General features: G+C 36.9%; 1 protein-coding gene across 1 annotated transcript; it reads left to right on the forward strand.

Annotated features, from left to right (window-relative positions):
- Positions 1–6,092: 6,092 nt before the first annotated feature.
- LOC138912122 (uncharacterized) lies at positions 6,093–7,133 on the forward strand. Its single transcript, XM_070211979.1, has 2 exons — positions 6,093–6,519; positions 6,667–7,133. The coding sequence occupies exons 1-2, from the start codon at positions 6,093–6,095 to the stop codon at positions 7,131–7,133; spliced, it is 894 nt and encodes a 297-aa protein (XP_070068080.1).
- Positions 7,134–25,824: the final 18,691 nt, after the last annotated feature.

Raw genomic sequence — 25,824 nt, forward strand, 5'->3', positions numbered from 1 at the left:
GAAAAAAATAAATTTTCTTTGTATAAACCGCTGAAAAAAAAACAAAAAAAAACTTTTTGTATATAAACACTTTCTGTTGGAATCGAACTCGTGCTTACAGCTCGGTGGACCAACACACTATCACCCAGCCCACATGTCGGGTTGGATCTAAGGGCCGGTTTCTCGAGTCCCTGTCAAAGTCCCTGATAGCTATCTGTTCGAAAAACTTAAATACCAGATAAACTGTTCGTAAAAGCAAATCCGCTTTCTCGACTGCTTTAATTTATCTGAACGAGAAACAATTACAGAGTGCTGTTAACGCACTGTAAAGTGCAAAAAATGGCATGCTTCGATTATTTCATCAGCTGTTTAGGTATAATTCAAAGAAAAAATCAGCTGTGATTTCGTTTCTTCTTCTTAGTTGGCTTTGGGAAATCAGCTGTCATTCTATCGAGCCGAAAACGCTTAACAGGGACTCCGAGTCCCTGTCAAAGTTAGCTCTCACATTTATGCTCGAGAAAGCCAAAATGACTTAGCAGGGACTTTATCTGTTCGAGAAATGTTAGCCAGCACTCGAGAAACCGGCCCTAAGTGGAATAGTTCATAACATCTTGTTAAGTCGTTTTACAAATAAATAAATGACATAAAGTTCTAAGGTTGATACAACTTTTTGTATTTAAGCATACCTCTTGTCAACTAAAAACCGCGTTTTAAAAAGTTTATACAAAGAAATCACCTTCTTTTATTAACTCGATGTGTTCTCCGTGGTTCTACCTACAAGCAGAAATCTAAAATTTTGTAAAATTCCGTACAGAACGGCTGCAATCGCACTTTGAGTGATATTTTTAAGTGAAATAATATCGCTCACATAATAATCATTATTTCTGAGCGATATTTTTTCGCTTACAAAATAATCATTAAATGGAGATTTTTATTTTTTCACTTATAATAATTACGACCTCTGGTTTAAACAAACGCTTTGTTTCGCTGTCGTTTTCGTGCATTCGGTCACAAAAACACGAACATACATTTGTGCATATAAAGGTGCACAGCCGGCCGTTTGATTTTTTGTGCATTTCGCGCTGTGAAAAAAAACCAAAACTGTTGTGCAAATAATACTTAGCAAGTGTATCGCATTTAATCGTTGGTAAAAGCGCATATTACATATATATATGTACATATAGCCATACATACATTCGTTGCCAGTTACATAAATCCGCTGTTGCTAGGCAGGCAATTTATCGGCAAGAACAACAAAAATCTCGGCGACGGTTGTTAACCTCTACATTTTCGCGGTAAAAAATATAAGGTGTTTCGTGCCTCAAACGCGGTCGGACATTTTATTTTATTATCTTTTTTTTCTTGTGATCAAAATAAAAATGCCTGATACGGAAAACTTGGTTCGGGCTCATAATGAATCCACAAGTGACGTTGACTACTACCGAGTCAAAGCCCAATCTACTTTGCGGCAAATTAGCTCGATGAAATTTTGTTTAAACCCTGAGGCGATTAATCAGTTTGACGAAGCTGATTTGCTAGCGCGAATGGAACGGATCAATTCCGTAAACCAGGCATTTGATTCTGCGCAGACATCGTTGGAAAGACTGGATTTTGCAGAGATCTCGAGCGACCATCGGATTGAATTTGCCGAGGCTTTCATGGATGTGAAGGCGAAACTAAATCGAGGCTTGGCTGCTCATCGAAAGTCGCAATTGCCGGCTTCAAACGTTGCAAATTCAACATCTATTGATCTCACTAATAATGCGGATCTCTCTTTTCGATCTAGGAAGCCCCGGTTGCCAAATATGGAAATTGCTTGTTTTCATGGATCCTACTCTGAGTGGCCCGAATTTCTTGCGACTTTCAATACGGTCATCGGAAATGATGATGAGCTAAGTGACATTGAAAAACTACAATATTTGCGTTCATTTTTTGCTATCATGCGCTATGATTTTGCTGTATAATCGATTTGATAATAAAGTTTTACACTTTCAGGCACACGTTCAGGCAATATTTGGTTTAAAGGGTGTCGAGAAGGGATCGTCGAAGGGTCTTCGGGAACTCAGTGATTGCATGAATTCGCATCTGCGAGCATTTCGAACCCTGGCCACTACGCAACAAATTTTGGATGGACTTTTAATTCACATCGTCACTCGGAAACTGGATCAGAGGACGCGGGAAAAATGGGAAGATGATTTGTCAATCACTTAGCTGTCCACCTGGGATGCTATGGAGTCGTTTTTGGAAAAGAGATGCAGGATGATGGAAAACTTGGATCAAGCCTTGGTAACTCAAACACCAGGCCAGCAGGTGGGAAAAAACTTGCACAAATATAACCAAAATTCACTTATTGCTGCTGCTACTAACTCAAATCATTTGATATGTTTATTTTGCGATGCACGGGATCATTATTTGCCAAAGTGTTCTCGATTTTTAAATTTGAGTCCGAATCTTCGATATAGAGAAGCAAAGAAGTTGCACCTTTGCATCGACTGTTTGCGCAACTGGCATAGTTTGCAGCAATGCAAGTCGACTCACTGCAAATATTGTCGTATGGAGCACCATTCATTATTACACATGAATCATGACCACTCCGCAACATCCGACTCATTTTCATCTCCATCATGCGATCCATCCTCGAGCTCTCAGCCATTGCCATCTACGTCATCAGCATTAGTATCATGTTCGCATACATTATCGCATCCTAATCGTCATTTACTAAGCCCTCCACCCAAATATTTTGCCGATCGACTACGTGTTGCTTCCAACTGCTATTATCTACGTTAAGCATAGAATTGGAGCATTTATGCCTTGCCGAGCAATTTTAGATTCGGCTTCCCAGCTTAACTTCATAACCTCTCGCTTAGCTAGCCAACTAAATTTGAATCATAGAAGATCGCAAACCTCGATTTCTGGGATAGGAGAATCTTCCATGATCTCTGATAAGACTGTCGACATTCTTGCGCAATCACGGGATGCAAGCTATCGTGCGGCATTCACAGCGCTTGTGACTCACAGGATTACTGATTATCAGCCCCATTTCAATATAAATGCAAAATCATGGAGGATACCGCAAAACATTTCGCTCGCGGATCCTCATTTCAATCAATCACAACGAATTGACCTTTTACTTGGCGCTGGGCTGTTTTTATACCCTTGTAGAGGGTATTATAATTTCAGTCAGATGTTTGCAACGCAGTGAAGGAGACGTTTCTGACCACATAAGGTATATATATTCTTGATCAGCACCAATAGCCGAGTCTATCTAGCCATGTCCGTCTGTCCTTCTGTCCGTCTGTCTGTCTGTCCGTCTGTCCGTTTCTATGCGAACTAGTCTCTTAGTTTTAAAGCTATCGCGATGAAACTTTCCCGTAAGTCTTCTTTCAATTGCAGATAGTACATATGTCGGAGCGAGCCGGATCGGACCACTATATCTTAAGGCTCCCATAGGAATATTCAAACAAATATAAGAAAATTCATTGTAACTTTGTAGGAAGTAGGCGTTTTGATTCTTGACTACTTAAAAACAAAATTTAAATAAATAGAAACGCTGAATCTGGAATCCCTGGAACTGCACCGAGTGAGCATTCTTTTATCTGCAAGGGTATATAAGCTTCGGCTGGCCGAAGGTAGCTTCCTTTCTTGTTCGAAATAATTTCTACGGAACAGATTCATTTGGATAGGGCTTTGCCAACTCTTCAGAACACCAAACTTGGTTGGATAGTCTCTGGAGGGTTATCATCGAATATGCCTACTCATAAATCAGTTTTGCAAGCCAGCATCAAGGACCCAGCTGATCATTCCGATGACACACTTGCCGCCATAGTAAAGCGATTTTGGGAAATTGAGGACTTCACTTCGTCTAAGCCATCTTTATTCCCGGAAAACTTGCGATGTGAACAGCTTTTTACTGAAAATTTCACTAGGCTTGGAAACGGCCAATACTCTGTTCGTCTTTTGTCCACTTCCGGATTTGAATCTCTAGGTGATTCTTATTGCCTGGCTCGTCGTCGCTTCAAGAGTTTGGAAGCTAAACTAGATAGAAACCCAGCCCTGAAAGCTCAATACTCAGCATTTTTGAAGGAGTATATTGATTTAGGTCACATGTCTCTTGTAACAAAGGAACCGTCAGAAACACAATTCTTTTTGCCCCACCATTGCATACATAAGCAGGAGAGCACGACTACGAAGCTTCGCGTCGTTTTTGATGGATCTGCCAAGTCAACCTCTGGTAGTTCTCTGAACCACTTACTTCTGGCAGGACCAACAATTCAACAAAAAATCTTCAATATACTGCTTCGCTTTCGATTTTTTAAAGTTGCCCTTTGTGGAGATATCTGCAAGATGTACCGTTGCGTCCGTCTTTCGTACCCGGATGACTTTTTGCAGTGCATCGTTTGGAGAGAGAACTCCACAGAAGAGTTGAGCGTTTTTAAATTGAACACGATGACCTAAGGAACCAAGCCAGCTGCCTTCTTGGCTATAAGGGCCATGCATCAACTCTCTTACGATGAGAAGGAATCATTTCGTATTGGATCAAAAATTGTTCGTAGAGATTTCTATATGGATGATTTAATATCTGGTGGGGGACTCAGTTGAAGAGGTGAGAGAAATTCGTCGTCAGGTGAAGGAACTACTGTCGCGAGGCTACTTTCCAATCCGCAAATGGTGTTCGAATGAGTCAGCAGCCCTGGAAGGAGAGTCTGAATGCGACAAGGAGCAGCTAATCAAATTTCACGATGGATCGGATGTCGCCAAGGCATTGGGACTAGTCTGGGATCCATCTTCTGACAACTCCTATTTAATTTTTCTCAACTGCCAATTAACCAACGACCCACTAAGCGGGTTGCATTGTCAACGATGGCCAAATTCTATGACCCACTCGGTTTAATAACTCCAATTATCACAAAATGTAAGATTTTTCTGCAATCACTATGGAGTGCGAACGTGGATTGGGATGATGCACTGCCAGAGCCCATTCTTTCGTCATGGGGGGAGTTGACCTCACAGTTATCGGTCGTACAGAACTTAAAATTTCCACGATTCGTACTGCAACCAAGGGCCGCCGTTGAGTTGCATGGATTCTGCGATGCTAGCATGTGAGCTTATGGGGCGTGTCTATACTTGCGATCGGAGACCAATGGAGAATCGAAAGTTCATCTGCTTTGTGCCAAGTCAAGGGTAGCTCCATTGAAGGCCTTAACAATTCCAAGATTAGAACTTTCCGCAGCGCTTTTATTGGCTGAGCTAATCGTAAACGTCAAGGAAGCAATAGATTTCGGATGCACCTTTCATTGCTGGTCGGACTCGTCTATTGTGTTGGCGTGGATTCGGCAACCTCCGAGGGAGTTTAATGTTTTAGTATCAAACAGAATTGCGAAAATTCAGGAGATGACGAAAGATATGACTTGGCATCACGTTCCTACAAACTTGAATCCGGCAGACGTCGTATCGCGAGGATGTACCCCGAGAGAATTGTTGGAACATTCTTTTTGGGCTAACGGGCCTCCATTCCTTATGCAAAGTTCGTCGAATTGGCCGTCCCTGCTAGACTCTGTAAAGCATCTTCCAGAGCGCCGTTCTGTGGCGCTGATTGGGACCGTTTGCATAGACAGACAAACTGCAAATTCCTCAACTCTTTCGATAAGTTGCAGCGCGTATTTGCATCCATTTATCGGTTCATTTCAAATTGCAGAGCCAAATCTGCGCCGTTAAAAGGTCATCTTTCGGTAGAGGAGATCAACTCTGGGACTGTACTTCTTTTAAGGGGCATTCAACAGGTTAACTTGCCGAAGAAGTACGTATCTCTTAGCCAGGGCAAGCCCTTTCCACAGAAAAGCAAGCTGGTGTCACTTAGACCTGTACTCGGCTCCGATGGGTTACTTCGCGTTGGTGGAAGGCTGCAGAACTAAAACTTGGACTATGATACGAGGCATCCGATACTGTTGCCCAAGGATCATCCAGTCACCAAGGCGATCATTGTTTACTATCATTAGAAATATTTGCATGCAGGATCGCAGGCGCTGCTTGCCGCATTCCGGCAAAGGTACTGGCCGATTGGAGGCCGCAAATTCATCGCCAGCGTTATCAACAAATGCGTCCGATGTTTCAGAATGAAGCCTGTTACTTGGGAGCACGTCATGGGTAGCCTGCCAGCAAATAGAGTGCAGCCCAATCCGGCCTTTCATACCACAGGAGTGGACTATTGTGGGCCATTCTATCATAAGGCAGAGGTTAGAAATAAGGCACCCCACAAGTGCTATATCGCCGTCTTTGTCTGCTTTTCCACGAAGGCCGCTCATTTGGAAGTGGTCCAGGATCTCACTACGGGTTCTTTCATCGCAGCGCTGAGGAGATTCATCAGCCTTAGAGGCAGTCCTCGTACCATTTGGAGCGACAATGCTACCAACTTTGCAAGGAGCGAGCTTGCCGAGCTGAAAAAGCTCTTTTTGAGCGAGCAGCACACAACATCGATATCTTCAGTCTGTTTAGCTGATGGGATCGATTGGAAGTTCATCCCTCCGCGTGCCCCGCACTTCGGTGGCTTATTGGAGGCTGATGTGAAATGACCTAAATTTCACTTTTACAGAGTCGTCGGTGCATCCGTCTTAGCCATCGATGAATTAAGAACTCTTGCATATGAGATTTCTGCCATCCTTAACTCACGTCCACTCTGTCCAATTTCAGAAAATGCCGAAAACCTTGAGGTGCCAACACCGGCGCATTTCCTAAAGGGTTCCAGCTTCACTAAGTTTCCTGAGCCTGACATTACTCATCTTCGCGAAGGCTGCCTCAGCAGATGGCAGCGTGTGACTCAGATGCAGCAACATTTCTGGAAAAGATGGAGCAGCGAGTATTTAATCCTTCTGCAAGAGAGAAGCAAGTGGCGCGTCGAAACGTCTAACATCAAGGTTGGAAGTATAGTTTTGCTGAAGGAGGACAACGTTCCACCCTTGAGATGGCAGCTTGGGCGCATCGAGGAAGTCATACCCGGCGGGGACGGAGTCATCAGAATAGCTATGGTCCGTGTAGCTACGAGTCTGATCAAGCGAGCCGTCGCCAAACTAGCCGTTCTGCCCATCGATTCCGAGATAGTTGGAACCTTACCTCTTCCAACGGGGGGAGTATGTTCGGAGCAGAGCGCCAGCGCCTAGTCATACGCGCATAGGTGTACGACGGCACCTGCAGTGCTCTTTGCTTATCTTTTGTCGCTATCTCTCTTATTCTACTAAAGCTGTCGCTTATCTATTCAGCGACTACTTTGTAGGCCTGCATATATATATTAGGAGCGTGGAGCCAAGCTTTACACTCTGTCCGTTTGCCGCTCCAAATAAATGATATACATATAATAGAACCTATTCGTGCGTTTTTATTTATAACTATAATAAGGGTGGCATATTCGTTGTTCTCCCCACAAACAATACCAATTCCCAAATCAGCTACAGAGTATTGACCTATTGCTATCCTGCCTTTTTTGTCAAAAGTTCTTGAGAGGTTAATTGCTAACCAAATCGTGAGTTTTATGGATGCACACAATGTCTTTTCAGAAAAACAGTCCGGTTTCGGGAAGAACAGAAGTTGCACAACAGCTGTTATAAAAATCACTGAAGATATTAGATTACAAATGGATAGTGGCAAGATTACTTTATTGACGCTTTTAGATTTCAGTAAGGCTTTTGACACGGTAAGCCACGAAATACTATTAACTAAACTAAGTCGTTTTTATATATTTTCAACCTCTGCAACAAGTTTTATGAAATCATGCTTATCTCAAAGATCACAGCTAGTAGCTACACAAGCCTCTAAATCATCTATTCTGTCCGTAAAACGTGGTGTACCGCAGGGGTCCATTCTTGGTCCCCTTTTGTTCAGTCTATATGTTAATGATTTGCCAAATATTCTATCAAAATGTGACATGCATATGTATGCCGACGACGTCCAACTATATGTAAGCTGTCCTGTTAGCCAAATTAATGAATGTGTTCGTTTCTGTAACACTGAATTAGACAGGGTTTGTAAATGGGTAGAGCGCAATGGATTATCCTTGAACCCCCTCAAATCAAAATGCATAGTAATATTTAACCGATTTTTTAACACAGATCATCTGTGTAGATCGAGCGAGCAACTTGGGGTTTTCAATAAATTCCACTCTTTCCTGGAGTAATCATGTAAATTGTACGGTTGGGTAAATGTATGGGATATATAGACAACTAATCGAGACGAAAACCTTTTTACCAATAAATTTAAAAATGCTCGTTGCGAAAACCAAGCTGACACCATTACTATTTTATGGAGTCGAAGTCTTCGGAAATTGTGACGCTACTAGCCAGCATAAACTCCTTGTAGCTTTCAACAATGTAGCGAGATATATATTTAATCGCAGGCGCAGAGATCGAATCTGTGACGCAACTTTCAAAATTTTTGACATGCCGCTCAAAGCTTGGATCGAGTTCAAAACACTAATACAAAAAAAAAAAAATCAAGTATTTCTTTCAAATACATTTTTTCAAACATACTAAGGACACTAATAAGTCAGTTTCTCGAATGAGCCCTAAGCCTAGCGGCGAACGGTAATTGTTTTGGGCCTATAAGTGTCAAAAAGGACCTTCCATACTTTCTTTTTTTTTACTCCGCGATTAAGATTTGAGTTCATCTTCACATTCAAAAGGATAAATGAATTAAAAACTGAAAGGATTTTGAAATATAAATTATTTTTTGATTTAACTAAAGAAATGACCCATGGGAAGTGCATATTTTTTTGCAGATTCAGCTCATCCAGAGCTGTCGAGAGCTAATGATTATTTTGTTAACTGGTTGAAATAAGCTGTGGCCTTTTTTTTTTGACTTTTTTTGTAATTAATTCATAAAAAATATTTATAAATTAGTGATTTTAATCGACCTATGTTTACTATTGAATGCGTTAGCAAACTCGAGGTCATTTTTAGAAGTTCAGTTTATAATTCAACAGTCTAGCATTTCAACACACTGCACTCGGTGAGGAGTGAACCTCGGACTTTCTGAGATTTGCAAATTTCGGTAGGTCGTCAACGCTACCTCATCAGCCAGAGAAGAGGATGAGAGCTGAGCGTCGAAACTTATATTTATACCACATCTAGAAATATGTAATTAAGCATTACATACTTATAGTTGTGACTTACGTCAAAACTTCGTCGCTAAACTTCTAAAGTGTGTGAAAGCTATATTGGTTGTCTGTTTGGAAACAATCTGTTTCCCAAGTTTTTCAGACGTGAATAACAACAGCTAATTACTTAATTGTTGTATTCGAAACGTACGCATTTTTAATGCAATTTTCATTACGCGATTGTTATAGGGCGTGTCTCCCTTTTTGTTAGTTAGTGATTTTAATCGACCTATGTTTACTATTGAGTGCGTTAGCGAACTTGAGGTCATTTTTAGAAGTTGAGTTTATAATTCAACAGTCTAGCATTTCAACAAACTCCACTCGGTGAGGAGTGAACCTCGGACTTTCTGGGACTTGCAAATTTCGGTAGGTCGTCAACGCTACCTCATCAGCCAGAGAAGAGGATGAGAGCTGAGCGTCGAAACTTCTATTTATACCACGTCTAGGAATATGTAATTAAGCATTACATACTTATAGGTGTGACTTACGTCAAAGCTTCGTCGCTAAACTTCTAAAGTGTGTGAAAGCTATATTGGTTGTCTGTTTGGAAACAATCTGCCCCCAAGTTTTTCAGACGTGAATAACAACAGCTAATTACTTAATTTTTGTATTCGAAACGTACGCATTTTTAATGCAATTTTCATTACGCGATTGTTATAGGGCGTGTCTCCCTTTTTGTTAGTTAGTGATTTTAATCGACCTATGTTTACTATTGAGTGCGTTAGCGAACTCGGGGTCATTTTTAGAAGTTGAGTTTATAATTCAACAGTCTAGCATTTCAACACACTGCACTCGGTGAGGAGTGAACCTCGGACTTTCTGGGATTTGCAAATTTCGGTAGGTCGTCAACGCTACCTCATCAGCCAGAGAAGAGGATGAGAGCTGAGCGTCGAAACTTCTATTTATACCACATCTAGGAATATGTAATTAAGCATTACATACATTACGCCCTATAACAATCGTCTGTCTGTCTGTCTGTCTGGATGAACGCTGAGATCTCGGAAACTACAAAAGCTAGAAGGTTGGGATTTCCCACAGATATTCTTCGGCTTCCTACGCAGCGCAAGTTTATTTTATCAAGGTGCCACGACCTCTCTAACGCCCACATATGGTTCATAACGGTATATACTTTGTTTATACAGATAAATGTTTAAATAACTTGTGCTGTGTTTTATGTAAAGAAGTGTTTAAACGTGCGTCTTATTTAGTTCGTAAATATTGTACATTACAATGTTTAGGTTAAGTTTTAAGTGCTTTTCCCCGCTTACCCCCAATGACGTTAATATCCTGTTATTTTAATTAATATTTCAAGATTTTAAAAATGTTTTCATCAGCTGCCGAAACGTGATGATGCACTTGTGCCATTAACAAATTCAACCTAACCTTATTTATTTGAGCAGGTCCATCTAGGAAGAAGCTCTTTTTTGTTCTGTGTGTGTTGTTGTTGTAGCTTATTTTTGCTGTTTCTTTTGTTGCCTTTTGGTTGGTTTTTGATTGGAAAGCTTTCCCAAGGAGCCGCTGAATCAAAAATTAGGGATATTTAATAATTCGACAGCAAATACAGATTTATTTAACAGATTACTTTTAAGTTCTGATCCTTAATGGACAAAAAAAAACTTAGTTATAACCAAAAGTTAACTCTTTTAGAGTCAACTATTATGCTAATCGATCAAAAAATTTAAAAATGTTATTAATTCGTGTTATTGTTCGTTTCGTAGTTTATAATTGTTCAGCTGCGGGTGGAGTTCAGTAATCACTCCCACATTTTTATATTGCAGTTCTAAGTTTGTAAATATCGTACGGTAAATAAACTAACTTGTTATTATTACAAAAATTTAATTTTATAACACCAGTTAACAAAAAAAAATCGATGAAATATACCATGAATGAAGCCTTTGTTTTCCGGTAAGGTACGTCTTCCTGATTAAGAAAATGGCACTTACAATTTTTTTTATGGATAAAATTTTTTTTAAAGTGTAAACAACTTTTTTGACATTTTTTTAATTTTTAACTTGAGTTATGGTTAACCGATTTCAACCTTAAATAACTCATTTTACAGGTAATAGAATGCCCTCTGACTTTGTTATACACTGCATTGAGTTCCATTCATTAGTTTAGAAGCTACACTTCGTCAAAGTTGTAAAAGTGAGAAAAAATGCAAAAATGCTGGCATAAATGGCATCGTTAAAAATACAGACAGACGGACAGACGGACGGACATGGCTAGATCGACTCGTTTAGTGAAGCTGATCAAGAATATATATACTTTATGGGGTCGGAAATGTTTCCTTCACTGCGTTGCAAACTTCTGACTGAAATCATAATACCCTCTGCAAGGGTATAAAAATTGAACAAATCTCAGTAGGCCTTTTAGAATAAAAGTCTCAAATAACTGTTATTTACGGTCCTTGACATATATATTTGGCTTTTTGTCTTTTTTTTTAATTATAAACCTACCTTTAGTTTTAGCTCGCCACAGAAACCAACCATGCCATTATATTTAAATCCTAAGAATTCGCGGACCAAGAAGGAGAAGCACAAAGTAGTGTCGTGAAGAGGCAGTAAGGAATGGTCCATTGAGAAAATTAGCTGTTAACCTTTTTTGAGTTATGGACCGCTGAACCGCTTGTCTTAAACCAATGTGGCCGAAAGATTTCGCAAATTGATTTTGATTGTTTTTTGTGTCGGTTGCTGTTTGCATTCGCAAGAGCCAGTGAATTAGTGCTATGCTTTTTCCTCCGTGGACCGCGACGTCCTCAGCACTTTTACCAAGAAGTTTTGTATGTTAAGCATGAACTCGTTACTAACTCCAAATGAAATGATCGAAATCTTCAGGTCACAGTGGTTCAAGACTAGAGGCCTGCATGAATGTATTTATTTCCAAACTTACAGTACTGTACAGCTGTACACGGTACTCACATTTAGTGTACTCATACAATATTGTAGAGAGTACCCACTCTACCGATAGTAACTGAGTACACTATTTTAGAGTGAACACTTTTTTAATACTATGTGTTATGCTTCTCAATCTGAACAATACTATGAGTGTCGTCTCAATTACTATTGTACAGTACTGTACTCTGAGTAAAAAAAAAAGTGCAAATTTGTATTGGAATAGCCCATCAGAAGACGAAGACTCCATAACTCAATCTAATCCACAAATCGATCCTGTTTTTGAAGACTACAATCAACCAATCCAAAGCAATAGCCTTCATAATACAATTAATGATGAAATCGAAACATATTAAGACGTTAAAATCTCGTACAGTGACGACTTTAATGTCCTGCAACGGTGATTTATCAATAAGAAAACATTTCCATTATTAGACAAACTAGGCCTACAAATCTTAGCGGTCCCAGTAAGTAGCGCTCCGTCGGAGAGGGCGTTTTCAATTGCAAAAAATTCAATTTCCGCAAAGCGTTCCAAAATTGCTTCGACTGGTCAACAAAATAATGTATTTAAACTCCAACATAGACAGCATTAATGAAAATGTCTTAAATAGCGATTAATGTATTAATAAATCCGTCAATATTTTATGACTAACGACACTTTGTCTCTTTCATTAGGTTTTAAGTGATTCTGCTAGTGGATAGATTACAATATTACAAAGAAATAAGCAAGCTTTAACATTTTATAAATTCAGTAGGCCTTGTAATTTTGGGAAAACTTCATTCACTGTACAATGAGTTATTGTACACCAAAAACACTGTATTCACAATATACTGTACTGTGTCTGGAAAAGTGAGTACAGTATTTGGCAATACAGTCACAAATACTGCATTCACTCATATTTAAAGTAATGAATACAGAAAAACTTATACAAGTTTTAAGAATGAGTGATTCATTTGTCAGTTTGAATGCATTCATGCAGACCTCTATTCGAGACAATTGTCCAGCTGTCAATACCCCCAAAAAACGTTGAAAACTGTTTTTCCTCCATGGACCGCGAATTCTTCATCACTACCACCAAGAAGTTTTGTATGTTAAGTATGAACTTGTAACTAATGCAAAAAAATGATAGAAATCACACCGCGAAATCTTCAGGCCTATATGAATGAAGACAACCCCTAATCCGCAAAGGTGTTCTGTATAGGGTACACCACAAAGATGGCGACTTCTTTCGAAAACAAGAAAGAAAGCTAGCTTCGGCCAGCCGAAGCTTATATACCCTTGCAGATCGTTCCTATTAACTTACAAATCGCAAAAATTTTAAATTTCGTATTATTTTAACATTATTTTTTCTATCCTTCCCTATTGCAGCTATAGAATATAGTCGTCCGATTTTTGTTAAATTTAATTCAAAACTCGGAAATATTAAAAACAAAGAAGGAAGCTACCTTCGGCCAGCCGAAGCTTATATACCCTTGTAGATAAAGTAATGCTCACTCGGTGCAGTTCCAGGGATTCCATTTTGTTTATATATAGGTAGTCAAGAATCAAAACGCCTACTTCCTACAAAATTACAATGAATTTTCTTATATTTGTTTGAATATTCCTATGGGAGCCTTAAGATATAGTGGTCCAATCCGGCTCGCTCCGACATATGTACTACCTGCAATAGAAAGAAGACTTTTGGGAAAGTTTCATCGCGATGGCTGTAAAACTGAGAGACTAGTTCGCATAGAAACGGACAGACGGACATGGCTAGATAGACTCGGCTATTGGTGCTGATCAAGAATATATATACTTTATGTGGTCGGAAACGTCTCCTTCACTGCGTTGCAAACATCTGACTGAAATTATAATACCCTCTACAAGGGTATAAAGATCATATCCCATAGTATAAGAAAATACAATAAAAACCAACGGAGTTATAATTTGTTTCCAATTAATTTCTCATTAATTTTTCGATCGTTCCTATGGCAGCTATATGATATAGTCGTCCGATTTTTTAAATATTTTATTCGAAATTCGGAAATATTTAAAAAATAACATCCCCAAGAGTAGAAGGTTTTATTTCAAAAAAAACCGAAGCTAGAATTTCTTTTAACGTTTCCCTTCTATGGGAGCTATAATATATAGTTGTCCGATCCGGTCGGTTCCGACTTATATACTACCTGCAATAGAAAGAAGACTTTTGGGAAAGTTTCAAGCCGATAGCTTTAAAACTAAAAGACTAGTTTGCGTAGAAACAGACAGACGGACATGGCTAGATCGACTCGTCTAGTGATGCTGATCAAGAATATATATACTTTATGGGGTCGGAAACGTCTCCTTCACTGCGTTGCAAACTTCTGACTGAAATCATAATATCCTCTGCAAGGGTATAAAAATGCACTTGGCGTTATATTACGACCATCAAGTTCTTGTAAATCAAGTGCATGTTGTGGGAACATAAAATATAATTCCTACTAATGTAAAACCCTGCCTTTAAAATAGCGGCTTATCTTAAAAATGGCTGTATATAATAAAGACACATTATTAAAAGCATTACTTTTTCTAGTGATAATGAAAACTGATTTCACTAGCATTACACTTACTCAACTCTATTCTATTCGAATGGAATCATTTCAAAGCCTGTTTGATTCCAGTCATGCAGATGTCTAATATATAAGACCTTTCACCAGACCAAGCACTTGCCCTAATGATAGACAGTAAAAAATTGTCCAAAATTGTATTCATGTTATGATCTCGTACACACAAATACTGATATCATGCACGGGTTACTGATATCATCCAAAACATTTATAGCAAGTTGCCAAACACTAGACACTTGGAGCTTCCAGAAGATGTGTACCAACTTTTATGAAAAGATAGATACACTGACGACAGCTGTGACTCGAATTCAAAGTCGGACTAGCTAGTAAAATTTGGAAGTTTGAATTGTTACCATTTAAAAAAAAAAATCTTAAAAATATAAACCAAAGTAGTTCCAAAAATAAAAAAAATAGTTTTTTAAGGGGTTATATACCTTTTTTTTTCAAAAAAACGAAATTTTTTTTTTTGCTGAATCCTAAAGTATATCCCCTAGAGAACATCTTCCCAAATTTCCATACAGATCCGAATAATAGTTCGATAGGAAAACAGCGTTTTGCCGCGCTCGACTTCAATAGTTGCAACGTCAACGTAAAACTTTGAATGCGATTATCTCAAAGTCGTGTTTTTCCAAAAGTGCCTTCGCTGTGACCACGATTGCGCAAGAACTATTTGATCGATCTTCTTCAATTTTTTTTTAAATTATTCGTAATGATTGTGCCGAGTTCGTGAACGATTCAGTTTTTATGCGCCAATTTTAATTTCGCAGATTAGAATTTTTTAATAAAATTTTTAGAACTCGAAAAATCAACTTTTTGGAAAAATTGTTACTGTATGCAGAAAAAAGCAAATATTCTTAAAAATAATCGTTCACGAACTGGAAATAATACTATACTAACTAAAAATTGTTGGATTTTTGATATAAGTTGACCTGCTGGACTTCCATCGTGGTCACCGCAAGCCGCTATAAAAAAAAAGGGTTCCGAAAGAATTGCCATAACTTCGTAAATTATTCATATTTTTTCAAGAACAAAGGCTTGTTGTTTCGATAAAAACATGTACTATCAATAAATAATAACTTCACTGTCATAAAATAATTGCTACACACCAAAAAAAAAATCCAAAGTTCCCAAAATTTTTTCGCTCAAAAAAGGTATATAACCCCTTAAGTTGGCGAATGTTTTACCAAACAAGATAGAATGTTTCAACAAACAAGATAGAACGCTATAGTCGGGTTGTTGTCCCGTCACTCGGCTAAAGGGAGTGCTAGGGAGATGGATATATAAAGTTTTTTTGATTGCGTATAACTTTTTAATAAATGATCCGATTTTAAAAATGTGTTCTACATTTCGATAGGTATAAATATACACAAAAAATTGCATTTATACTTCTCCGAAAACTTTAAATGTGTGCGCGCCAGACACATTTTAAAATCGTTAGTGGGCGATTGTGGGCGTTAGAGGGGGCGTGGCGCTCGGTTGAACTTGCGCTGCATATGAAGCCCAAGAATATGTGTGGGAAATCTTAATGTTCTAGCTTTCGTAGTTTCCGAGATCTCAGCGTTCATACGGACAGACAGTCAGACGGACAGATGGACAGACGGACATGGCTATATCGACTCGGCTAGTGACCCTGATCAAGAATAGATATATTTTATAGGGTCGGAAACGCTTCCTTCTCCCTGTTACATACTTTAGCAAGAAACCTTATCAACATAGAAAAGTTACATTTTTTGTTTTAACATTTCTCGACATGGATGGGCTGGAAGCAGATCAATGTGTAAGTTTTCTTTCTAAGAATTTGAGTAACCGCATACAATTAAAAAATTTAACACTATAGTTTTACCCGAATCGAAAAGCATCAAATTAAAGCTCCTGTCTGGGGACAGGAACAAGCACAGGAAGAGTAAGGTTAGGGAAACTTTCTCGAAAATCAAGGACAATCATGGCGCTTGTATCGACAACTCGGTGGGGTGTAGAAAATGTTTTGCAGTCATAAGATTCAGTAAAAGTACTTCTAATTTAACCCGTCACAAGTGCTTTAAGGACAGTGCAGAGAATTCGACGAGTGATGCGAGCGTTCAACTGGATTTAGAATCTAAAAGGGATGTTGTCAAAGTCGTAACCCAATGGTCTGTGGAAAATTGTCAACCGTTTGAAATGATTGGAGATTCAGGGCTAGAAAAGTTGCTGACAAAATGATACAGCTAGGAGCCAAGACTGGAAATAAATTGCGGGCAAGTGCAGCTTTACCACATCCAAAAACGGTCTCCAGAAATGTGAGTCTATTGTATGCAGAAGAATTTCAAAAGGGTGAAACGAAAAATAGGCCAGATTAGACAACAGCAGATAGGCTACGCTCTAACAACTGATGCGTGGACTAACAGTGTGGTGCAGTGTGGGTAAGTGTCCGTGACCCAGTGCTGCCAGAATCTTCGAAGCAAAAATTGCTAGATTTGGAAAAAAAAGTTGCTAAAAATGGCTCATGTGCGTTCATGTTCACTAATCATGATGCAAGAATTTTGCATCAGTGATCAGGTATCAGGTAGCGTAAAATAGTACGCTACCTTTTCTTGATACATGATACATGGCTCTGGCATGTATCGATAGTCGAAATATCGAAACTTATTAACATAATAATTTGAATAAAAACCATAAATTCGGTGGAACTCTTTATAAATGTTCAGCCATTTTTTATTTTTATGTATCTACGATAGCTGTGGTCAGTGCTGCTGTTGCGAAGGCAGGAAAAATATTTTTAATTTTTAATTTTTATAATTTAATATTAAAAAAAAAGTACGAAATTGCTTGTCTAAAATAGCTATAAAGAAATTAGTGGCTGTTTAGTGGCTGATAGCATTAAAAAAAAAATAATGGCAACTTTTTTTTAAGGTGGCTAGAAATAGCCACTAAATGGCTGACCTGGCAGCACTGCCGTGACCTTTCATTATGTCTCACAGGGAAAACTTTTATCAATAGAATCAATGAAAGGATTACACAGGTCAACAAAATGGACTTTATTAAAAGGTGCAGGCCTATTGGCATTAAAATATGTTAATATATACGTATGCTCGCATATCTGCATACTTAACTTTCGCGTTTAACGGGTGGTATTTGGGCAATCGCGGTTTGAAAAAATAGCAACATTTAATGTTTTGGTTTAAGATATCTTCGAGGCTATTTAATAAACGTAACTCAGCTAAAGGGAGTGCGAGGGAGATAGATATATAAACAATTTTGATTGCGTAAAACTTTTTAATGAATGGTCCGATTTGAAAAATGTCTTCAACATTTCGATAGGTGTAAACAAACACAAAAAAATTGCATTAATACTTCTCGTTAGAGGGGGCGTGGCGCTCGGCTGAAATAAACTTGCGCTGAGTAGGAAGCCCAAGAATATGTGTGGGAAATCTCAACCTTCTAGCTTTTGTAGTTTCCGAGATCTCAGCTGTTACATACTTTTGCTCGAATACAAAACACCCTTTTACTCTACGAGTAACGGGTATAAAAATATCTTAGATGCCCTCTTACATAATTGCATTTAAGGTTCCATCGTAATTTGATTCAATCAAAGCCTATGAGCCATTGAAGTAGTTTGTTCACCTCTATTCCCAACCAACTTGATGCGGTGAACAGGCTTAAAAAAATACAAGGAAAAATATGTGCCCTAAAATATTTTGCAGGCATCTAGATGCGTCTTTCACTGCACCAAATACACTGTCGGCCCGTGTTATCATCAACTGGTAAAAAACTGCTGGTATTAGCTGTACATAATTTAATATTTGTATTAAAAAGGTGTTAACGTTAAGAAAGTTCTGAAAGCTAGCTTAGAAGAGTTCGATTGTAATCTGGACGAAGTTGATCCCAACATTGTCACAGACCGCGGCGCTAATATGGTGGCAGTATATCGTGGGCACAGTCACATTCATTGCTTAAATCATTTGAAAAAACCTTTAGGGACGTTTTAGAGCTCGGAAACATCTTGCAAAAATGTACCAGATTAGTCCGATATATTAAGAAGTCGGGAGAGAATCAAAATCTGGAAAGTACTTTTAAAAGTTTCTGTCCCAGTCGGTGGAATACAGCGTTTTATACGTTGCGTTCAGTCAAACAAAATTGGACTAAAATTTATTACTAAACATAAAAGAGGATGGTCGTCTTAGGGACCTGAACTGCAACGAGTTAAAAGAAATCACGGACGTACCTGAAGTTTTTGAGAAAGCCTCTAATATTCTAGAGGGGGATCAGTATCCAACACTTCATATGGTCATTCCCCAAACGTATTCACTAAAGAAGTCGTGCCTCCCGAAACTAGAAGATTGCGACCTAATCGCTAGTGTGAAAGCAACTTTGCTGTCGCATAAGGACTCCAAAGTTATTCCTCATATGGGCGGTTCTTTTACAAACCAAAACCCTTTTATTGGGTCACATTTTTGATTTGCCTGAAACTTTTTTTACACGTACTATTCGGAAAATAAGGAAACAAGTGTATCAGGATTTGACCGAAAAAAAAAATTGTTTAGTTAGAATGTTTTTAAGTTTGCCATAAATTGTCAAATTTGAAAAAGTACCCTCTCATTGAAAATCTGTATCTCTGTTTATATGAATCCGATTGACTTCATGTCCTTTGCATTAATTCCCCTAAAATGTTCTTCTTTCAAAATAAAATTTCTAAAAAAAAAAGTATTTAATTTCTGAAAAATAAAAACAAATTTAGATTTAAAAAAAATTTTATTGCCCCCACAAAAAAAATAATTTTTTTTTATTTTAATACTTGCGCCATATTGTTAGTTACAATCGGTTTTTGTAAAAAGTTGGAGCCACTTTAAGTTTTTAAAATATCGAATTTGTTTTTACAAGGCCTCGGCTTTTTTCAATGAAAAAACTTCGCAGTTCACGTTTTCTCATCGTTTACTAGTCCTTTAACAATTGTTGATGATTAAAAGTTAAGTTTTAAGTATTTTGACAATTTCTGAATGACAAAAAGAAAAAAGTCATTTTTAATATATCTATCTATCTATTTTCTATCTATTAAAAACTTACAATTACACTATGCAGCATCAAAAATTATCCTCGATGAATGCTATATTTTTGGATTCGTTACGAATTCCCAAGTTAAACTGCGTTTTCCTAAAAGTTCCCCGACGCAAGGATTCTTAGCAAAAGGACCTCAAAGTTCGAAAAATGCTGAAATTGACCAACTTTGCGGAGCTCTCAGAGGAAAATGGATGCATGGCTTGGTTCGAAGTTAAAGTTTTTTAAAAGATACACCCTTTATCTTTCGAACCCCATACATAAAATAATTTTAGGATTTTGTTTAAGGCAGAAATAAATTCCAAAAAACATAGTCAAAAAACTGAAAAACATACAGCTGCGGTCAAAATAGTAGCAGTGTTGCCGCCTTGTGTTTTTAAAAGTTTGATGTTGTAATTTTTTCTTATCCAATTAGTCTAATAGTAAAATTATAATCAATACAATATTACCAGGAAAATATCAATTACAACAACAAACTTTTAAATACACAGGGCGGCAACACTACTACCATTTTGACCGCAGCTGTATACTTTTTTGTTTTTTGACTATGTTTTCTAGAATTTGTTTCTGCCTTAAACAAAATCTTAAAAATTTTTTAAGTATAGGGTTTAAAAGATAAAGGGTGTATCTTTTAAAAAACTTTAACTTCGAACTAAGCCATGCATCCATTTGCCTCTAAGAGATCCGCAAAGTTGGCCAATTTCAGCATTTTTCGAACTTTAAGGTCCTTTTGCTAAGAATCCTTGCGTCGGGGAACTTTTTGGAAAACGCAGTTTAACTTGGGAATTCGTAACGAATCTAAAAATATAGCATCCATCGAGGTAAATTTAAAAAGCACTAAAAATGCTGCACAGTGTTATTTATTTAACCGTCCATCACTATGGACGGCAGTCCATGTAGTGACGAAGCGCACCAGGAGAGTGTGCGAAGGCGACTACTATATATACACGAAGAAATGAAAATCTACTGTGATGGTCCGATCATAATGAATGATACACCTATCGAAAGGTATTGCAAAAACTAACAGGATTGCATACCAAGACTCTAAGAAAATCAATTTTCTTGGGAGAGAGAGCGGTGAAAGTGAAAAAGTGAAAATTTCGAAATTTGGAGCTGTTGGGGCCGGTGGGGATAATTGCCCCCTCGCAATATTTTACTTGTATTCCTTTTGAAAATACCCGTCGAATGAGGGGTCGTTTGTCAAAATCCGACGCTCCGTTCAAAAGTTATAGCCAAAATAAGATTTTCTTCGTCTTCCCAAAATGAAAATTTAATTCTGTTTGTCAGTTTGTCAGTTTGTCAGTTTGTCAGTTTGTCAGTTTGTCAGTTTGTCCAAAACATGTTTTTTAAGTTTTGAAAATTTTATATGACGTTCATCACATCGATATAAAAAACTTTTGTTCTACCACTTTTGGAAAAACTCGCTAGTTTAGCGGGAAAACAGCTATAAATAGCTAAAAATCGGAAAGCCGTAACTTCTATACTACTAAAGCTACAGACTTGTGCTGCATCTCGTTTGAAAGGTATTTTTAAATGCTATAAACGCCTTCTATATGCAATTTGTGTAAATGTAATAATTAAAAAAATATGAACAAAAGACAATTTTTTAAAACTTTTTTTTTAGCTTTTTTTTATTTTTTTCAAAAACGGCTCTAACGATTTTCTTTAAAACCTTAAACTGTATAGCCCTTGAGATTCCTTAAATTTTGGTATATAACACATTACTGTAAAAAGTCACGTTTAAAAGTTATTTTTATACGAAAATAGCCACTTTTGCCAGCTCGAACAATTAACGCTCCCTGAGTATTGAATTTTGTGGGAGGGTATCCGAACTGTATTTTAGGGTCATGGAATCAGTAAATTTGCACTTAAGAGTTCCATATAGGAATCTTTTGTTCTACGACTTTTGGAAAAAGCCGCTACTTTAGCGGGAAAAAGCTAAAAATAGCTAAATTTCGTTAGTTTGTAAGTTCTACACTACTAAAGGTACAGACATGTGCTATACCTCGTTTAAAAGGTATTTTGAAATACTTCAACGCCTTTTTAACTTAATTTGTTAAAATACAATAGTTTAAAAATTATGATTGACCAATTTAAATTTAAATGTATATATTACCTCCTATGAGAGCAAATGTAAACAAACAAAAACTTCTGATATCAAATAAAAACACCTCTTAACGAGGTAAAAAACTAGTGACGACCGCACCTTCAACATACAAAAGTTCTGATATCAACATTTGTGACGAAAAATTATTACACTCGTCATTAAATAGACTTTCTAATATTTTCTCATTCGGCACGCTGCAATAGAAAATGCCTGTGAAGGGAAAAATGCTGGAATAGTTTGCTAGGGCGGGCCGAATGAGAAAATATTAGAAAGTCTATTTAATGACGAGTGTAATAATTTTTCGTCACAAATGTTGATATCAGAACTTTTGTATGTTGAAGGTGCGGTCGTCACTAGTTTTTTACCTCGTTAAGAGGTGTTTTTATTTGATTTAATAAACAATAATTTTAAAATTTTTTTTCGTATTATTTTTTTTATTATGTAATTTATTAAACACCAGGGTATGTAGCCCGCAGCTTCGACTGCGCAAATTAAAATTTAAAATTAAGCATTGCTTTATCTTTGGTACTTATTTTAAATTTAAAAAATTCCTAATTTTTATTCTATAAACCGAGAAAAGATTTTATCAGAACTTTTTCCCTTGATATCCGTAAAAACAAAAATATTTTGTCCTTTGAAAACTACTTAAAATAAATCTTTTTAAAATTATTATGGAGTGTTTGCATAAGTTAACAGATGGACAAAACAGAAACAAACAGATTCCTTTTTCGACACAAATCCTTACACTAATTTCATTCAAAACATTAGTATTTTGTTCAAATCATATTATTTAAATATAGAATGTCATACTGCGTTGAGCATGTAATTGAATTCCCAATCCATTGCCATTAAAGCCTAGAAACATTATTTGAAAAAAAATTTCTTTAAGAAAAAAATAGATAGGATACGAATTTGATTAAATTTACATGTTAAAAATATTAAAGTCTTTTTCAATTTCTGAGAGTTTTGACTATTGCTGTCTTGCTATTTAAATAAATTTATTCTTTTTTTGTATGAATTAAGAGTGCAAAAATATGAATTTCAAAGCAGTACTTTATCGAAAACAAAGCAAAAAACTGCCAAAATATGGATTATCACGCCGCGTTAATTCCAAATCGATTAGCGTTTAACTCTGGAAAAAAACTACTCTTTGTAAATATGTTAATTCTTCATAATTAATTAGTTACCTAAGAATGTAGCAAAGCTAATTTTATGCACATGGGTAAGTACAAACCAAATACTCTTGGCGAATTTGCTACCGGGGGGTTTTTGGAAGGTATCCCCAGTAGACAACTATTATAAGGGAAACAAATATGCGGAGCAATGTTTTGCTTTATGTATTTGACTAATTTAAGAAAAGACATCAAGAAAGGCAATTCCAAACTACTGCATTTTACCATTGATATTTTGTTTCAGTATTTTTGTTTTCACATTAATTTTTCACCTTGACTAGAACTATATTAATAATAAAAAAGGCAAATAGGCGGGGAAGCCGTGAATCAAATTGTTTAAACATTTGAATTTGTTTAAACAATATGAGGCACGTGTAATAAAGAGCAAGAGAATATATTGGTTTGAATATTTAATGTTCTTTTATTAATGCGATTTGAGTTATAGTTCACAAAAATCGGTTACAAAATGTCTTATGTAAGTATGTTGTGGAAATGTAAATGAAATATTCTTTTAGCAAAAGGATATCACTATGGACGGCAGTCCATGTAGTGACGAAGCGCACCAGGAGAGTGTGCGAAGGCGACTACTATATATACACGAAGAAATGAAAATCTACTGTGATGGTCCGATCATAATGAATGATACACTTATCGAAAGGTATTGCGAAAACTAACAGGATTGCATACCAAGACTCTAAGAAAATCAATTGGCTTGGGAGAGAGAGCGGTGAATGTGAAAAAGTGAAAATTTTGAAATTTGGAGCTGTTGGGGCCGGTGGGGATAAATGCCCCCTCGCAATGTTTTAGTTGTGTTCCTATTAAATCCGACGCTCCGTTTAAAAGTTAAAGCCAAAACAAGATTTACTTCTTCTTCCCAAAATGAAAATTTAATTCTGTTTGTCAGTTTGTCCGCTTGTCCAAAATATGTTTTTTAAGTTCTGAAAACTTGATATGACGTTCATCACATCGATATAAAACATTTTTGGTCTACCACTTTTGGAAAAACCCGCTAGTTTAGCGGGAAAACAGCTATAAATAGCTAAAATTCGGAAAGCCTTAACTTCTATATTACTAAAGCTACAGACTTGTGCTGCATCTCGTTTGAAAGGTATTTTTAAATGCTATAAAGTTTATAGTATAAACGCCTTTTATATGCAATTTGTGTAAATGTAATGGTTAAAAAGATAAGATGAACAAAAGAAAATTTGTTTAAACTTGTTTTTTTGGGTTTTTTTAAATTTTCTCAAAAACGGCTCTAACGATTTCCTTACAACTTTAAACTATATAGCCCTTGAAATTCCTTAAACTTTAATATATATCATGTTTTTGTAAAAAATCACATTTAAAAGTTATTAAGAAACGACAATAGCCACTTTTGCCAGCCCAACACAACTAACGCTGCCTAAGCATTGAATTTAGTATGTGCGTATCCAAACTGTATTTAAGGGTCATGAAATCATTTCAATTGTTTTAAGGCAGGGGTGCTCAGTCCTATGGCACACGAGCACAATTGTTTTTGTAATAGCACTAAGCATACGGCAGTGCACTTGTAATGCTTGCCTATGCACACCCCGAGTCCTCTTTGTCGCTATCCGTAATAGATAAGAGCGAGCCAAGCCAACAACAAATTCCATTGAACTTTTTTTTTCTCCTCAACTCACAATGCAAAGTGTTGTTGTCTTTTTCATGACTGTGTGTGACTTGTTACTTGCGTGCGTGTGTTTTAATTTTAATGGTGTTTGTAACTGCACTGCCATAAGGCAGTTTTGAGCACCCCTGTTTTAAGGAGTTCCAAATAGAAAACTTTTGTTTTACGACTTTTGGAAAAACCCGCTGCTTTAGCGGGAAAAAAGCTAAATAAGCTAAATTTTGTTAGTTCGTAAGTTGTACACTACTGAAGCTACAGACATGTGATATACCTCGTTTAAAAGGTATTTTGAAATACTTAAACGCCTTTTTAACTTAATTTGTTTAAATACAATGGCTTACAAATTATGATTGACCAATTTTAATTTAAATGTATATTTAGCTCCTATAAGAGCAAATGTAAACAAACAAAAACTTCTGATATCAAATAAAAACACCTCTTAACGAGGTAAAAAACTAGTGACGATCGCATCTGATATCAACATTTGTGACGAAAAATTATTACACTCGTCATTAAATAGACTTTCTAATATTTTCTCATTCGGCACGCTGCAATAGAAAATGCCTGTGAAGGGAAAAAGGCTGGAATAGTTTGCTAGGGCGGGCCGAATGAGAAAATATTAGAAAGTCTATTTAATGACGAGTGTAATAATTTTTCGTCACAAATGTTGATATCAGAACTTTTGTATGTTGAAGGTGCGATCGTCACCAGTTTTTTACCTCGTTAAGAGGTGTTTTTATTTGATCAGTATTATCTTGTATTTGAATTTGAGCGAATCTCAATTCCTTAGTCAGCTGCAATGCACACACACAAACGTACACACGCATATACATATGTATCTAATGGATGTGTTTGTAAAATACGCGTTATTTGGATATATTTATTTTGTGCGTGTGTGTGTACACAGCAGAGCAAATCATTGTTTGTTTTTGTTTTTTACAAATCCAAAGTTTGTCGAAAACTCAACATTTGAAAACTAATAAATAGTTTGCTGATTGGGCTTTTGCATTTTAAAAAACAGAAGCAATTTTAAGGAAAATTTCGACTGTAAAATTCAGCTTAATGGGATTTCTGTAAGGTCTACCGATATTTTAAAATTTAACGTTTACTTAAGAAAAAGGCGCAAAAGAAAAGATTTGCGATATAATCGATTTTTTAACCGCGCATTTAAAACGTGTTATGAGTGTTGGCTATGGTATTTTCATTTTCCCCTTGCGCGGTCACACTTAAAGTGCGACAGCAGGACATACATACATACATGCGCCAGC

This window comes from Drosophila takahashii, chromosome 2R, assembly GCF_030179915.1.
Source record: "Drosophila takahashii strain IR98-3 E-12201 chromosome 2R, DtakHiC1v2, whole genome shotgun sequence".
Lineage (NCBI taxonomy): Eukaryota > Metazoa > Arthropoda > Insecta > Diptera > Drosophilidae > Drosophila > Drosophila takahashii.